General features: G+C 43.8%; 1 protein-coding gene across 1 annotated transcript in view; it reads left to right on the forward strand.

Annotated features, from left to right (window-relative positions):
• Positions 1–8,953, forward strand: part of LOC306641070 (torsin-1A-interacting protein 2-like) — a 30,302-nt gene extending 21,349 nt beyond the window's left edge. Inside the window, exons 2-5 of the mRNA XM_079105944.1 lie at positions 1,196–1,372; positions 3,387–3,902; positions 4,194–4,295; positions 4,886–8,953. Coding sequence (XP_078962070.1) covers positions 1,273–1,372; positions 3,387–3,902; positions 4,194–4,295; positions 4,886–5,646 — 1,479 coding nt within the window. The 5' untranslated portion in view covers positions 1,196–1,272 and the 3' untranslated portion in view covers positions 5,647–8,953. The remainder of the gene's footprint in view (positions 1–1,195; positions 1,373–3,386; positions 3,903–4,193; positions 4,296–4,885) is intronic.
• Positions 8,954–17,177: the final 8,224 nt, after the last annotated feature.

A 17,177-nucleotide genomic window follows, 5' to 3' on the forward strand; every position in this document is an offset into this window, starting at 1 on the left:
AGGGCCTGTCCCCAATTCCTCCCCTGGTTTATATACCACACCTCTAGTCATACATTCATTCACAGTTTCTTATGTTTTAAAAATGAAACCGTTCTTACTATACACTGGGCACTGTGTTAGGCATTTGGAATATAAAACTTTTAACTAAAGGTTTCAGTTTGTGAAACTAAATTTTTCAAGAGTACTGTGAGAAAAACAAGAAGGCTATTAGCCTTTCAGGGCTATCAAAAAATGCAGCACTGTACAAAGCTCTTTCATTTCATGCTCTTGGTAATCCTTCATCTCATTTTTACAGGTAGCGAAGGTTAAGTGACTAATTTGTTTGAAATTATTTTATTAAAAAAAAATTTTTTATGTTATTTTATTTTAAGAATCAAACCCACTGCCTCACACACGCTAGGCAAGCACTCTTACCACTGAGCCACAACCAGCCCAACCAATTTGTTGTGTTTTTTTTTTTTTTGCAGTACTGGGGATCAAACTCAGGGCCTTGTGCTTACAAGGCAAGTACTCTACCAGCTGAGCTAACTTCCCAGCTCCCAACCAATTTGTTTTTGACAATAAGATTTAACTTTAAAATGATCCAAGTTTATGTTGCTTACAAATTGCCTCTGATTTTGATTCTTTTGTATAAAGCTCCTAATAATTGATCTATTTTTCTAACATCACATAGAAAGGCATTATAAGAACGGTTTGTCTGCCTCTATTTTACAGAAGAGCGCTAGGAGGAAGCGTTGTGGGGAGGCGATGGCGATGTCATCCCAGGGACCACAGGTGGTCGTGTAGTTTGGGTGGCACTGTGTATTCCTACTCGTTAGTAATTGGGAGCGTCTGACAGGCCAGCTGTTGAACAGGGACAGACGTCCAAGCCGTAAAGGAGTCTGCAGTGGCCACGCTCCCACTCCCGGGGGGCATTGTCATTTCAGTTTCAGAGCTGTGGTCTTTCGGATTCTGCTCCCCTGGGATGTATTAGGAGCTGGTGACATCTGCGCCTGGTTAATAGTCCGGAGCTTCTTTCTGTGGTCTAGGGCTTGGAATGTGATGCTCACGAAAGCCAGAAATGGCTTTTCTTCACGAAAGACATTTCAGAGAGGAAATACTGAGCAGACCAAAGAGATTTAATAAGTAAAGCTGAAATTGGCATTTCACCCTTGTATGGCTGAAAAGTCATTTAATGTTTTTCATTTTATTTTAGTCACTGTATATATGCCTTGTTTCCTGGGTCCGCGGGAAGCATGAGTCTGTTGGGACTTGGGACAAGAAGAAAGCAAGATGTCTTCACAAGGAAACCCAGACCCTAAAAAGAGTGTCCTAAACCCTGAAGAGATAAAACACACAATGACCGAAAGTGGACTTAGGGATCCACCGGAGGGTAAGACTAGGGGGTACGGCACTGAGCTTGAGCTGTAGGAAACCAGGGTTGGGCCCAGAGAAGAGCTGATGATTAAAACCAGAAGTTCTAAAGTAAAAAGGCAAATCACTGGATTCATTAGTTGTGATTATTCTTATTTGTTCCTGTTTACTGAATTTTACCACTTACCAGACCCTCACTGTAAAAGAAATGTTTCAGGGACTATAGTAGGGACCCACGTATTGGCCAAATGCATACTTCTTTAAAAAAGATGGTAGACAACTCTTTGGAGTTATATTTATAAAATCAAAAAACCTGTAATATGCTCTATTTAGAGGGTATCTTTCAATTATAGGTAAGGATGAGACTTAAGGTCTCCTTCCTACTTACAGGAATGAGATAAAACAGCCAAAATATGAAATAGATTTTTCAGAAGAAAGAGAACATGTTTATTTTAAATCTTTTATTAAGGAAGTTTTTGAAATGTATGAAAGTAGAATAATATGAGCCTTTTTGCCACCCCCCCCACCCCCAGCCCCTCAGTGTACTCAGCATCCAGCTTCAAGTTTGACCAACACAGTGCTGATCTTGCCTGCCCTGGATTACTTTAATGTAAATCCAAGAAATAAACTAAAATATTTTACAAATGATGTCCTATATATCTCTTAAAGATGGATTTGTTTTAAAAAACAACTAAAATGTCATCATCACATCTAAAAAATGTTATCATTCCTTAATGTTATGACATAGCCTGTTGGTCTTCAAATTTCCCAACTTGTCTCCTAGTTCTTTTCTTCACAGTTGGGTTTGGCTTCATTACGGTCGGGCCATAACTCTATTTACTGATAGGTCTCCTCAGCTGCTCTTGTCCTGGAGCTTTATGGCAGGTTACTTCTAACCCATACAGGCAGAGGGCCGAAGCCAGCCTCCTGCAATCGCCTGGCTGCCCTGAGCGTGCAGCTGCTCTGTTCCATCTGTGCTCCTTCATTGCACTTCCCTCGGCATTCGATCGTAGAAAGTCTAGACATCCATACTAGAATGTGTACCTCTAGAAGATAAGGATTCTTTTCTTAAAAAACATAATCCAGGGCTGGAGCTCAGTGGTAGAGCACTTGCCTAGCATGTGTGAGGCACTGGGCTTGATCCTTAGCACCACATAAATAAATAAAATAAAGGTAGTGGTGTTCATCTACAACTACAAATTTTTAAAAATCCAATAGCCTTTATCACTTAAAAAGATGAATCATAATATCTTCAAATACCTAGCAATCAGATTTTTCCATAGGTGGCTTCTTTTTTATTTTTATTTTTTTTGCAGTGCTGGGGATCGAACCCAGGGCCTTGTGCTTGCAAGGCAAGCACTCTACCAACTGAGCTATCTCCCCAGCCCTATAGGTGGCTTCTTTAACGATCAGTTTATTCAAAACTGGATCTAAATGTTTTGGCCCACATGTTGTATTTGATTCAGGTGTCTTTTAAGAGAGATTACCCTCCTTTTTTCCCCTTTTCTGGTCATTTATTTATTTATTTGTTTTCTTGATCACATCCTTGTAAACTAGTCCCTCTAGAAGCGTAATCAAATACAAGTCCAGTTTCACAAGTACACTTCATGGGTGGGTGGTGCACTTCCTGTTGCACCACAGTGGGAGGTTAATGACGTTAAGGTTGATCAGTGGGTTCAGCAGTTGTCAATTTGATTCATCCATTATAAAATCCCCCATCAGCTTTGTGCATAATGGTTTGAGCTGCCAGTACTGATCATTGCCTTTCATTAGAGGAGATATGTAATATATTCAAATAGAAGTTTTGTCATTCAAAATTGTTTTACATTAGTATTAGCTGTTAGATTTATTAACATGATAGTAAGTTTGTTTTAATGACCTTTAGTGCGATCAAAGACACATAACTCTTTAGGAAGGCTGCCTTGTAAACTAGGAGAATCTATATAAATGTTATCAATTATGGACCTTGTTAAAATACAAAAAATATGGGGAAAGTTTTTTCCAATAAAAATTATACATTTTTATCTCACTAGACTCTCAGAAGGATTTGGAAAATGATCCATCAGTAAATTCTCAGGCACAGGAGATCACAGTGACAGCAAGTGCCATTGAAGAAGTCCAGACCCCACATCCTGCCTCTGGTCTTAAAGACCACCAAGAGGTTGAGGCAAAAGGTCTAGAAAGCACAGGTACAGATGATAAATCAGAAAGTCCAGATGAAACAAACGCTGGGAGCCGTCCAGAGGATAAAACAGAGCATGAGAGCAGCACCAGCCTTGAGGATAGAGCTCAAGGGCACCGCCGCCCTTCAGAAGGGCCCGGTGAAGATCCCCTGGACCCAGATCCCAGCCGCTCTCCAGATGACGAGGTAGGAAGAGCAGCAGCCGGCCTGGGGAGCGTTTCTGCAGCCCTCCCCGAGGACGCGAGTGACCAAACCAGCGCTTCTAAGGAGCCACCTGCTGCAGACTCTCCAGACGCCCTGAGTCCTGGTCATTCCAGCACAGAGCCGGAGGGCCAGGATTCACTGAGGAGGCGACTACCTGCGCCAGGTGAGGGGACCCACTGAGCCGCTACCCTGCTCGGTATTGCCCTGTTACTGGGGACAGCCATCAGAATTATGCAGGTTCACTGTGAGTAGAAAAGAAAACATTGTTTTAAAAATGCAGTTTATGTGTGGGACAGAACCTGATATAGTGGAATGAGCTAATCTATAATCTTGGTTGCATAAAGGAAATTTTTTCAAGGTTTAGAAATTCAGTCCGATGGTTTGGTGAAAGGTCATAAAGGTATCCACACTCTTATTAGTGTACTGTCTAAAAATAATACTGCTTCCTCCCCAGGGGCTGACAGTCATGAACAAGAAACACAAAGACTGGAAGAAAAGGAAGAGAGTGCAAAGGATACCATAAGAAAGATAGAGAAAAAGAATCTGTGGAACTGTGGTAAGAACAAACCTGGTTTTACTGCAGTGTTGATACACATTCAAAAACCCTCAGTGAACGTGCCCAGGAAACAAGCAGAGCTACACAGTTTAATATTGCACTGATGTCTTCTCACAGAGTCTTTGATAGCAAGTCATAGCAAAATAGAACAATAAAGTGTGAGGGTCCCCCCCCTTAGAGGTACTGGCTCATGTTTTGCTGTGCTTAAACAAGATGGAAATTCCCACTGTAGGAAGGCTTTTCATAAACAAGAAACTAAACCCGCCTTTCCAGTCAGAGAACTAACTTCTCAAGTGACATTACTGTAGGTGGTAAGTACTTGGAGAAAGTGAAAGAAAATACTAATAGCTCATTTCTAAGCACATTAGTTACAACAAAAGATTCATACACTCCACTTTCACCCTTTAACAAAGATGTATCTTCAAATAAGAGGAAAGACATCACCGGCAGACTTTAATGGTTGAAGTTGAAAAGGTCGAGGCAGAAGGACCTGGCCTCTCCCAGTGGTTCGCCTCCTCTCTCCAGTTTGCCACGGGTTTTGTTTTGGACTCCTGCTCCCTCTCATTTTCTGTCTTCTCATTCTTTGACAGGCCCCATCCTTCTTGTCTGCCTGGTGGTCTTCATTCTCGGGTTAAATTTTGTTAATAGCTACTATTCCTCTCCAGCCCAGCAAGTGCCCCAAAATCCAGCTTTGGAAGCCTTCTTGGCTCAGTTTAGCCAATTGAAGGACAAATTTCCGGGCCAGAGTCCTTTCCTATGGCAGCGAGGACGGAAGTTTCTCCAGAAGCACCTGAATGCTTCAAACCCCACCGAGCCAGCCACCATCATATTCACAGCAGCTCGAGAGGGAAGAGAGACCCTCAAGTGCCTGAGCCACCATGTTGCAGATGCCTACACCTCTTCCCAGAAGGGGTCTGCCATTACTATTGACGGGGCGAACCGAGCCATGAACGACAGCGACGCAGTCAAGCTGTGGGTTGACCTGGAGCTGAGCTATGGGTTTGAGAATGGCCAGAAGGCTGCCGTGGTCCACCACTTTGAATCCCTCCCTGCAGGCTCCACCTTGATCTTCTACAAGTACTGTGATCACGAGAACGCTGCCTTTAAAGATGTGGCCCTGGTCCTGACCGTGCTGCTGGAGGAGGAGACCTTAGAGGCCAACGTAGGCCCAAGGGAAACTGAAGAAAAAGTGAGGGATTTACTGTGGGCCAAATTTACCAACTCCGACACTCCCAGCTCCTTCAACCACATGGACTCGGACAAGCTGAGTGGGCTGTGGAGCCGCATTTCACACCTGGTGCTGCCTGTCCAGCCTGTGAGGCGCATAGAAGAACAGGGCTGCCTTCTGTAAAGCTCAGCAGGGCGTCGGTAGTGGAAGGCCGGGCTTGGGGAAGAGCTTACAGACTGCCATTCTGTGGAAGGAGGCTGAAAAAACACGGATGAGCTTAACTTAGAAAAGAAGCTTTCATTTTTTTCACTTTTTTGCAAAATTTTTCTAATCTGAGCTTTGACAAAGCTAAAATTGACCTGACCTGACATTTTTTTTTTCTTTGTCTTTTCAAGTAAATCAGGTTTGAGACATGGCATGATATAAGAAAACTGAGGAATTTAAATCCCCAAATATAGCAACAGAATCATTGCACAGAAAGATTCTTCTCAGTAACTAGAGAGTGATTTTTGTTTTCTTGAGTGAGACTAAAAAGACTTTTGGACTTGGATTGAAGCATTGATCATTTTTAGAAACTTTTCTATCATATGTTGAATACTTTAAAAACTTGCTTTAATAACCAAGTTGATGAATGATATTTTATACTAGTTTGTACTTTTGGCTAGAATGAAAAAAGGAAATACGATCCTTGTCTAAATACTTACTATATATAAAGCACTATGCTTTTATTCCGTTAATGAGCTGAGGTAAAAGCAAGCTATGTTCAAAAATGTTCTTAAATATTGAAATCAGTGGAATATTGCTTATAATCATTGGAAATGAAGACTTTCTAATTGGCTGTGTCTTTACTTCAGCTTTCCTGAATGATTTAGAGCAGTGATTTTTACACTGCGTCTACCAGGATCCCCTGCCCTTTTATCAGGGTAGCTCAGTGTTTGACAGTTTATGTGTTGGGGATCTCTGTATGATTTCATTGGAACAGTGTCACTGATAATGAAGTTTGAAAATCATTAAATGAAAAACATCTTAGAATATAGGAAATTAGTAGAGAAAACAAAGATTAAAACTTAAGAGTAGGCTGAAGATGAAAAATAGGTTTATTGTATACATGTACTATTTATAAAAGAGAAAGAACTACAAATGAACAGCAGAATGTATAAGCTAGAATTTACTAGCATGTTTCTGATGCTTTTGTTCATTCTGCTAATCATTTCTGTCTCCCGAATGGAATTTTGTAACTGTTTAGGATGAGCGTCTGAGTACCATTTCAGAAAAACAGATTTTAGTAACCAAGTTAATGGTAGCCTTTATATGGGCACATTGGCATAACTGCACCAAAGTTTCTTGGCTGTGCCATGATGGAGCATTATATAATGCAGCTTATTTCTGGACAGCTAGTTAGAAGCACCATTGGGGTAAAAAAAAAAAAAAAAAAAAATCAAAGAAATGTGGGCTGGGATGTGGCTCGGTGGTAGAGCGCTTGCCTAGCATGTGTGAGGCCCTGGGTTTGATCCCCAGCAGTGCCAAATAGAGAGAAATGCAAGAGATGCTATACTTAGCAAGGAGAAGCAGAAATGGTAGATTCTCAGAGGTTTTAATGACCAGTATCAGTCGCTGAACGGTGATCTATGATTGTGAGACAGACCAAGAACAGTGTGTATGGAGACAGAAGTTGTTGATTAGCGTTTGAGCTCTTGAAAGCAGAACTCTAGTAAAATGATCTGGACCTAACAAAAGGTCTGTTTCATTACATGGACTATCACCACAGCCCTCGAATGTTTTAACTAGGCTTTGGCCTCTTGTCTGTGAGAGAACATATATGTGTGTAGTTAAGAATTCTTGTGACTACAGAATGGGAGGATTTTAGGAAACACTAAAAAGGTGTAAGGATCTGTATTGACACCAAAAAGATTACAGTGACTTGGGGAAGAATCTATCTGACCATCTGCCACAGGGAAAAAAATATTTTGACCAAGGCTTTAAGTGTGCTCGGTTGAGTAGAGGGACATCCCCAAAGGAGCAGTGTGCATTTAGGACTTTGAAGGAATCCTCAGTAGATTTGAGAAAAGATCTGAACACAAAGTTAAAGCACAGTGAATGTAATATCCATGTCAGTCCAGTATAAAATCAGGAAAAAGAGGAAGACTCTATGCCAGAAGTTGAATTTTTCCGGTATTTTTAGATCTCAGATGCGAGTATTACATCAACACAACCACGGTGCCTTGTAGAACTGTTACGTTGGCCTTCCCACCTGTGCTACCTCAGGTCTATAAAGGAACCAGTTTGAAGTACACAGACCTAGTTTCTGCCAGTGACTCACATCACAGTTGAAACCAAGGGAACTGTTCCTTCACTCAGTTGAATATGGATTTTCATCATTTATTCTCAGTATAATTTAGGAGAATTTCTAATAGTCACAAATTCTCTTTGCTGTTTAGCTTTGTTAAGCACACTTTTCCTTCAGTGTATAAGTGCAATTGACTGAAACTTGTCAGTTTTCTGTCCACCATTTCAAAAATCATTTCTAGAAGAAGCAGTGTATTAGCTCTGGGTAGTCTCATGAATAAAGTGATTGTTTTTAAAACATAAAACTATATTTGCTAAGTGTACAAATAATTAAAATTTATTATCTAATGTACTCTTTTAGTTTGGTTTCTATTTCATTACTTCTGTTTTTTTACATTTTACAGTTTTTGGACTTTTGTGTATTTAGTTGTTCATCTTTCATTATTGTGGTAGTTTGCTTATTTGACTCAGAAAAATGATTTGTGAGCACATGATACCTGAACATCACTAATTATTATCACAGAATAACTTTCATTACATTATTAATGTAAAACACTGACTGTAGCAGCAAGTAGGGGTCAGAAAGTTTCATTGGACTTGGCTTTTTTCCTCCTTGGGGTGAAATTTAGGTTTTCTAGTTAATTTCCAGAGGTTGACAGGCAAGTTCCAAGGGGTTCATATTGCTAAAGGTAGTAGTGCTATTTCTTTTTTTCTACTTTTAAATGACTATAGTAATTATAGTACTTTTCATTTGGAAGCCTCCAGGCTTGGTTGGTGAGCTCAGAGTGTCCTTGGCCCACTGTCCCCCTCAGCCAACGGCCCAACTGAACAGCCCTAGCCCTGAGGTGGTTTTGACCCACTCTTGTTTGATCTGTACTTGTGTGTACAGAAGGAAGGAGGCATATAGAGCATGATGTAGGAATATAACCAAGACAGCATATGAGAGTGAGAAGGTCCAGCAAGATGCTCTTCACCAGTTGTTTGCTCATCTCTGACCCAGATTTTTAAACACCATTGACTTTTGCTTTTGTATATTTAAAAAATTAATGGGCTTTGTGAGTTCTTAATGTCAGACTTGGTGTTTCCCCCTTCCTTACGTAACCATGATCACTTTTGCATTTGTTTCCTGTGGACACTGAGTGTGCCTTATTCAAATCAGTTGCCTGGTTCTTACAAAAATAAATCTTTAATTTTTCTCAGCTGACCGATTTCTGTTTTTCTTTTTCTTTTTTTTTAGGCAGAGGGCACGAGGGGATGCCCCGGGGGGTGTTTAACCACTGAGCCAAATCCTCAACACTTTTTTTCATTTGAGACAGGGTCTCAAGGAGTTGCTTAGGGCCTCAATAAGTTGCTGAAGCTGGCCTCAAACTTGTGATCCTCCTTCTTCAGCCTCCTGAGTTGCTGGGATTACAGGTGTGCCCCACCATGCCTGGCTCAGATGACTTTTTTTTTTTTTTTTCCTCATCCTCCAGTCACATTCTTTGTGAACTGTTCCTGCTCAACCAAGCTTTCCTGACCAGAGGGAAAAGAGCAGAGTAACAGGTTCAGCTCAGGAGTTGCTCCTGACCTGGGGTGTACTGATGGGGAATGTATTTCTTAAGTGTGGGCGTCCATCATTCTTGTATGTAGGGGGTGGGGAGGTGGGTGTATGTTAAGAATTCCAGTCTCCAAATGTTGCCACACCAGAATTAGCAGAAGCACTTGGATGCATACCCATCAGCCCTTCACCAAGTTATGCCCCGCTGTCTATCCACAATCAAAAACCAAAGGATTGATTGACAGTTTTCACACTAGTTTCCTACCAAATATGAATTGAATCATGAAAATCTGGAAGATCTAATCTTGCAGTTCAGAAAAATAGTAACTCTCAGGACTTAGCGTATCTTAAATTATGAGCATGTACGAGAGAAATGAATAAATAGTTGTGCTTCTTTTATGTATAATGAATCAAAATGCATCATGCTGTCATGTATAACTAATTAGAACAAAAATTTTTAAGAATTCATGAAATAGTATCTAGTTGTTAAGAATTTATTAAATTAGATTTAATTACAATAAATATTCCATGCTTTGTTCTGCTGTTTAGTGATAGAGCCTTAAAGAATAACATTTCCTTAAAAGACATTATGGGAAAGGGATTTATTTGGGTGGAATAATTCCTAAATGAAATCCTCATGGATGATTGGTTACTCACGTCCCAGGATGAGTCAGCACTGCCCACTCCAGGAAGATAGGAGGCATTACAGATGTGGAATAGTTTTTAAGGACATAAAAAACTGGATGTGTAAAAATAAAGAACCAGAGATGATTAAAAAAAAGAAAATTATTAACTTTCAGTGAATTGGGCTAAAGTAAGCCTGAAGGGAAGAACAGGGATTCCCTAATATCCCAAACATCCACAGTAGGTTAGCAGCAGCATGTTTTTCTTAATGCATAAACTTGCCACTAGAGGATGTTATAATCTATAAATACACTAGAACACACAGGCCTCAATGCTGTAACAGGTGATTATTAAGGAAGGGGGATTATGAATTATTCAGATACTGTAAGAATTGTCATTTTAAACAGGATGCAATAGAAATGATGTCAAGTCGGAAGTTGTACTGTGAGTCACTGGTGCAGAAGCAGGACCATCAGACTCAGAAAAGGACCTTAGCTCCTGGACCAAGGTCTTGGCTACTTTAGGCAAAGGAGACAGGCAGATCCCTGTGTGTGTGCCTGGACTGAGGAACACACTCTGGGCCTACAGAAGCCCCAGGAACATAACCAAAAATCAGACTGTGTACTTTTGACCTACAGCCTGATGCCTTCTAGGAGCTGTAACATCAAACAAGTCAACAGATGAACCATTAGTACGACTGTGCTTTTCATTATCGCATTTCTAAAGATGCCACTGGAAGTCCTCACTTGGGACAAACACAATAACAGTAAAAGAGGGACCCAGGCTCTAAAATAAGAGGTACATCTTTGAGGATCAGAAACAATTTAAAGCTCAAAGTGGCAAGTCGGTGTGAAGCCACAGGCTACTGGCCCGCACATCTGAATGCTGCACACGAGATCGGGTACGTTGTCAAGACTGCTGGCTGGCAAGGCCTGAAATGGTGGTGGAGGTATCACAAATACTCGGTAATTGTTTTGTCTCCAGCAGCCTGTAAAAATGCACCTTGTTTGAATGCCTCATGTGAAGTTGTGCTGCAAGTCAGTTTCACAATTTCTTATTTGCTCTGATTGTCTGACTGAAGAGGGCCAATCTGAATGTGTCCCTGCTGTCTTCCTGCAGACAGGCACAATGCAGGGCTCTCGTCACTTACCGAACACATTTCTGAACAGCGTGGACACACGTTGGGTGCTCATGGTAGTTACTACGTTGATTCCACTCTCAGTGACAACTGCATGACATTATTTTATCAGTTTTCATTCTGTTTCTTCAGATGTTCACCATATAGGTTTCTGCCTGAGAGCTAGCCTTTCAGCAAGAAGAGGCATGGATGAATTCATATCTACGGTGCTGTCAAAACCACTGAATGTTGTTTCCACTTAACCAAGTGTTATACCCAAGCAAAACCTCTGCCTTGGAACTTTGCAGCTGATTTAGTAATAGCTGTGCAGACCCAGGCTTAACCCAGGGTTAACCAAGTGTTGTTTCCACTTAACCAATAACAGCTAGTAATTTATATTGTACTTCTTTCCTTCATATTATATGTTATCGATTACATCTGATTCATGGTCTGCTTCATAGATGTTCTTGTACATGATTTGGGGTTTTATTCTTCCTCATGAAATTTTTGAGGCAGCAAAGTTATCATTTTACTTTTTAGAGTTTTTAAATTAAAAACTCCCCCCCCCCCCCCGCAAGTATTGAGGATCGAACTCAGAGTCCTCTACCACTGAACTACATCTCCAGCCCTTTTCATTTTGACACAGTGTCTCACTAAGTTGACCAGGCTGGTCTTGAACTTGGGATCCTTCTGCCTCAGCCTCCTGAGTAGCTAGGATTATAGGTGTGCCACATGCCTGGTTTGACATTTTACTTTTAATACATGTTTGCAAAATGTGAAAAAAGTCCTAATAGAACTTAAAAGAAAGATAGTTTAAATGGAAAAACAAAAAACTAGAAAAGTAACCATTAGAGACTAGGGCCAACATAGGCAAAACTGGTTCATTCAGCTAACACTTGTTGAAGACCAAGGCTAGGTGCAAAGTATCATGCCAGGCATCAGAGAAAAATAAATGAAGATACCAGCCCCCTCTTGAGGAGCTGATGAAAATGTAGGGTCGAAAAGTAACACACATTTTCACAAATGAAATCCTAAACACTTCAGGTATTTACTTTCTCTGGACTAAAATAAACCCATGTGGAAGCCAGGGGTAGGAGATGAAGTCAGGTTTTCTAACACTGGCCACTGTTGGAGACTGGGCAAGTCCTGCCTGCCAAGTGTGGAATAATTAGGAAACTGCTAACTGTTAACTTCAGCACTTCATCCCCACCAGACTTTCTCTTCTGTTTAGAGAGAAAAGAGTGAAATTGCTAAGGATGGGCCCTAGATCACTAGGGGAAAGCAGGACACCACTTATCAAGGTCAGCAAAGACTGTGAACTTCAACCAGTGTTGAGTGCAGATATACAGAGGAGGGGCAGGGTGACAGTGGAGGGGCCAGGTGACAGTGGAAAAAGACATCGAGGTCAATCAGGAAAGCAAAGGAAGAGATTCCAGACTGGATCCCAGCTGTTAGGATCACAGCATCCTAGGGTAACAAGGACCATTTGAGGTCACCTTGTCCACCTAGCGACACACAATCACAGAAGCTTCTGACAGGAAAAGCAATGTGTGCAGTTTTGCAGAGTAACCAGACAATGCTGGAGTCCAAGGTTTCATTACAGATTAAAGCTATCCCCAGCAAAGCCTGGGTCTGCACAGCTATTACTAAATCAGCTGCAAAGTTCCAAGGCAGAGGTTTTGCTTGGGTATAACGAGACCTCTGTCTTCATTTTCTCAAAAATAATCTAATGCCACTTAGAAGATGCACTTAAAGGGAATGAAGATCTTATCTCCCTGAACTCGAATCTTTTCTTGTTCTTGCTTGAATTTATTGTATTGTTCTATTTCCTCCTCTCCTTTTCTGAATACATCTACCCTTTTAAAATGTTGAGAATGGCTTGTTCTGCCTCACGCCTATCAGGATGGCTACTATAAAAAAATGAGAAAATAACAAGTGCTGGAATGTGAGTCATGGGACCCCTGGGGCACTGTGGTGACTGTAAAACAGCAGAACTGCTGTGGAAAAGAGTGGCGATTCTTCAGAGTGTAAACAATCACCACATGCCCCAGGAATTCCACTTCTGGGTATCTGCTTAGAAGAAGTCCAAACAGGTTCTCAAGAGTTACCTGTACACCCGAGTTCTCAGCAGCCTTATTCATGATTGCTACCATGCAGAAACAACCCCAGTATCCATCACAGATGAAGTTCATGGATAAACAAAAGGTGGCACAGTACCTGTGATACGCAAGGGAACATTATTCAGCTTGAAAGGAGGGACTCTGACAGGTGCTCCATCATGGGTGGATCCTGAGGGCCTTATGCTAAGTGAATTAGGCCTGTCACAAAAGGACAGGTACTGTACAAATGCACTTTTGTGAAATACTTAGAATAGTCACGATCATCAGGATAGAGAGTAGCATGGTGGTTGCTGGGGGCCAGGAAGAGAAGACATGCATCATTGTTTACAGAGGGCACAGAATTTCAGTCTTCCAAGAGGATGAGAGTTCTGGAGGTGGATGTAGGTGATAGCTGCACAACCTTATAAGTAGATTGAATTCATTGAACTGTAGACTCAAATCAGTTAAGGTGGTAAATTTTGTTATGTGTATTTTACTACAACAAAATTTAGGGGGACCCCCCCCCCAAAAAAAAAAAAAAAAAAAAAAAAAAAACAACAACAACCAGTCTAATGAAAGGGAGAAGGGCATCCTTAGCATCCTCCCTCCTGTGGCAGAACTGGGCCGACTGCAAATTGTGCCCAAGGTGCTGTGCTGGGTGCTGGGACTGATGTGGTGGTGACTCCAGTCCTTGGGGAACAGCCTGCCTGCAGAAGAAGATGAAGGGGTACCAAGGACCAGCAATCCAGCCCAGAATGTCAGAGAGGTGTTTGGCAGAGATCCGTTGTTTTGCTCATTCAGAAAAGAGAGTGATTACTTCCAAGGGCTTGCATGGGCATAACATAGAATCACAAAGATCTGGAGGAGAGGTAGGATTTGGACAGGTGGACATACGTTTATGGGGTCAGAATTGCCAGTAAAAAGTCACGCCAGGTGGGGCGAGTATGGCAGAAAAAATTTAGAGTGATTTTTAACCATGGGGGGAGGTGCCACAAACTCCGCCGAATCCCTGCAGGTTTGTAGACCTCAAGATCATTTAAACGGGTCAGTCTGGGTGGGGGTCAGCGTGGAGAGTCTTGCGCTCTTGGTTTGTCCCCCACCCCCACTCCTGTGGCCCCGTGCTCCACTTTTGTTAGTCTAGGGACCACTTATGGCCCCGGCAAGCGTTCCTGATGGGGTGGGGGCGGCTAGTGGATGGCTTCTGCCTGGGTACCCCTAAGTGGCCTGCCTGAGGCTTCTGCCAGCCATCCCGTAGCCTAGGACCTCAGTGTGTTAACAAGCCGGGAGAAAGGCGGCCGGGTGGGCCAAGCTGGGCAGGGGGCGGAGACGCACCTGCCGCGGCGCCTCGGAGCTTTGCCACCTCCCGGCGGCTCCTCCTCCCGGCCCTGCTCTGCGCTGCCGCCTCTAGCTCTCTCCAGCCTCCGCCCTGTGTCTCTCCTTGTCTTCACTTTAAAACGCGCTGCCCGTCCCACCTGGCCCCAGGACGGCTGCTCAGCCGCCTTCCAACCTTCTGCCCACTCCTGGCTGGCAGAGTTCACCTTGGGAGGGCAGAAGCGCCGCCCGCGGCTTCCTGCCTTCCTTCAGGCTGAGCCCCGTCCTTCCAGCAGGACCGGCAGGATGAGCCTGCCCTAAACTTTGTTTTAGTGCAAGAATAGGGCCTACCTGTTAAAATAAACCCAAACGCGACGGCCCCAGAGTTTCTGCCAGGGGTGATGAGAAAGCTTTGGAAAGATCGAGGTGACGGCTGCGCGACATTGTGAATGAATTCATGCCACAGAATTGTACGCTCCAAAATGGTTGAAGGCCACGCATTTCATAATGCAGTGTTTCCTTCAGCCACGACAAAAGTACCATCGTCACCCTACCATACGCACCCGTGCTGGCCGTCCCGTTTCTCACGCTGGTCTGTAGCTCTCTGCCAGCTTGGGAGAAAACTGCTCGGAACTGCAGCAGGGCGGCCCCTCGCCTGTTGAAAGCCGCCGTAGAGGCCCACGGCAAGTCCCTGCTGCAGAGCGGGGAGGTGGAGCCAGGCAGCCCCTGGACACCCGCTGAGTGCCCAGGCGGCGCTCTCAGCTCCCCGCGCCCTGCCGCAGGCGCAGCAGGCTTTCCGCGCATGCGCCTGCGAGAGGGCCAGGGCGAGCCTGCATCCTCAGTCGCGGGTTTTCGCTTAAACTTACTTAGAAAAAAAAAAAAAAAAAACTTTTTGAAATGTAGAGTGACCAAAAAAAAAAAAAAAAAAAAAAAAAGGCATAATTTGAAAAGCTTCGTTTATGCCCCCTTGTCACTCCCTGTTCCCCAATAGGAAACATTATCATCATCATTTTGTGGATTCTTTCAATTTTTCTTTAATTTAGGCACATTTTCTATTTTGACCTTTGTTTTATTTAAAATTCTCAATCCTTTTTTTCTTTGAGGCTCCTTTTCATTCTTTGTCACTTGTTTCAGACTCGTTTTCAGGTCCGGAGGTAAAGGAGAAGGCTGGTGAGACCACAGTAGCTGGAGGCCTGGGGCGGGGTCTTCTGATCATTTTGGAGCCCTGTGGTGTGGGGAGTTCGGGGGACTTTCCGATGGGAGGCGGGTTTCTGGTGTAATTTTACAATGCTTCCTTAGACCCAGAACCCAGATCCTTCCCGGGCAGGGCTCTTGTTTTAGGAGGGAGGATACACTTCCCAAGGAGTGGGAAACTGCTAGACCAAGGGACCAGAGGTTGGGCTAGAGCAATGTCGACCTGGCTGGTGCCCAAGGGTCTGCCATGAGCCCTGTGCTCTTCTATGTGCTTAGGATTGAGTGAGCTGGTATCTTCTGGTCAGACCTGGAGGGGAAGGTAATCTCAGATGCCCAGGACCATTCAACCAATCCAAGCCTCTGGCCATCAGACCCATGAAACCTGGAATTGTCTATCCACTGGGAATCTGTAGGGAGGCAGCTGTAGCTGCCAGCTGTAGCTGAGGTCCTCATGCTGTGTGGGAGAGGGGGCAGTTGGTGACCAGACAGAGAGGGAGTAAAGAGGCCAAGTGGTTCCCTGAGGCCTGGGCAATCCCCACGACCCCTGGGACTGGTCACCCTGGGGAACCAGGTGCACCAGGGATCGGAGAGGGGAGTCTTCTGAAAGGAGGGGTGACGTCTACCTAGATTGGGGCAGGGGCCCTGTCTGGAGGTTCATTTCCTAAGCTCCAGGAAGGGCTCAGGGCTGCCCCCCAAAGGAGTTAAGAAGCAAAAAATGTCATCCTTGAGAATGTTTGTTATAAGTATGTTTATCCAGAATGTGTTTGAATTTGTTCATCCAACAACCATTTCATGGATTTGGAGAACATTGAGCTTTCCATGGCTTGCATGTAGTTGCCCTCGGTGATCTTGACCTTTAGGATCAGGAACAAGATAACCTCCTGCCTTCCTCTGGGACTGTGCCCTGCGAGGGAAGAGTTAGAGACTCAGCTCTAATGGTCAGAGTTGTGGGCTTCTTCAGTTACTGTCACTGTGACGGGTCCAGTGTGCACAGGTGGGGAAAGGCAGCTCCCTCTGGGCCCTGTGTTTGGGGAAAGGGTTCAGGGGACTTTGTGAGGAGGGTCAGGCCTCTGTTTAGGCTTGCGCTGTTTAGTTAGATCCAGAACAAAAACTCTGGTGACCAGCCTGACAAGGAATGTGTCACAGGGCTTATTTCTTCCTGCCTAAAAAGAGTACCCTTCTGCCCTTTGGAGCAGGGCCAGGGCAAAGGCAAGTGCGCTGGGAGCTGCCCTGTTGAGCCCCTCTTCTTCCACTGGCAGCCACAGCAGGCCCAGGAGGGAGGCAGAAGCGTACAGGTGGTCAGTGATGCTTGGTGGCATGAGGTCATCTGGCCAAATCCTGCAGGCCCTCCTCCTCCACGGTGGAAGTGGAGTGTGGCTTGAGGGTCTCCTGAGGTTGGCCCCAGAGCCTTATTCCCATATTCCAGCCCGACACTGGTCAATCTGCCTCAACTCATTGAGAAGTGGAAGTCAATCTGTGACTGGACATCCCTGGACATAAAGTACCCTGGACATCCCCCACAACCAAAATGTACCTAGAAAACAGG

Source organism: Sciurus vulgaris (genome assembly GCF_902686455.1).
Source record: "Sciurus vulgaris genome assembly, chromosome: 12".
NCBI lineage: Eukaryota > Metazoa > Chordata > Mammalia > Rodentia > Sciuridae > Sciurus > Sciurus vulgaris.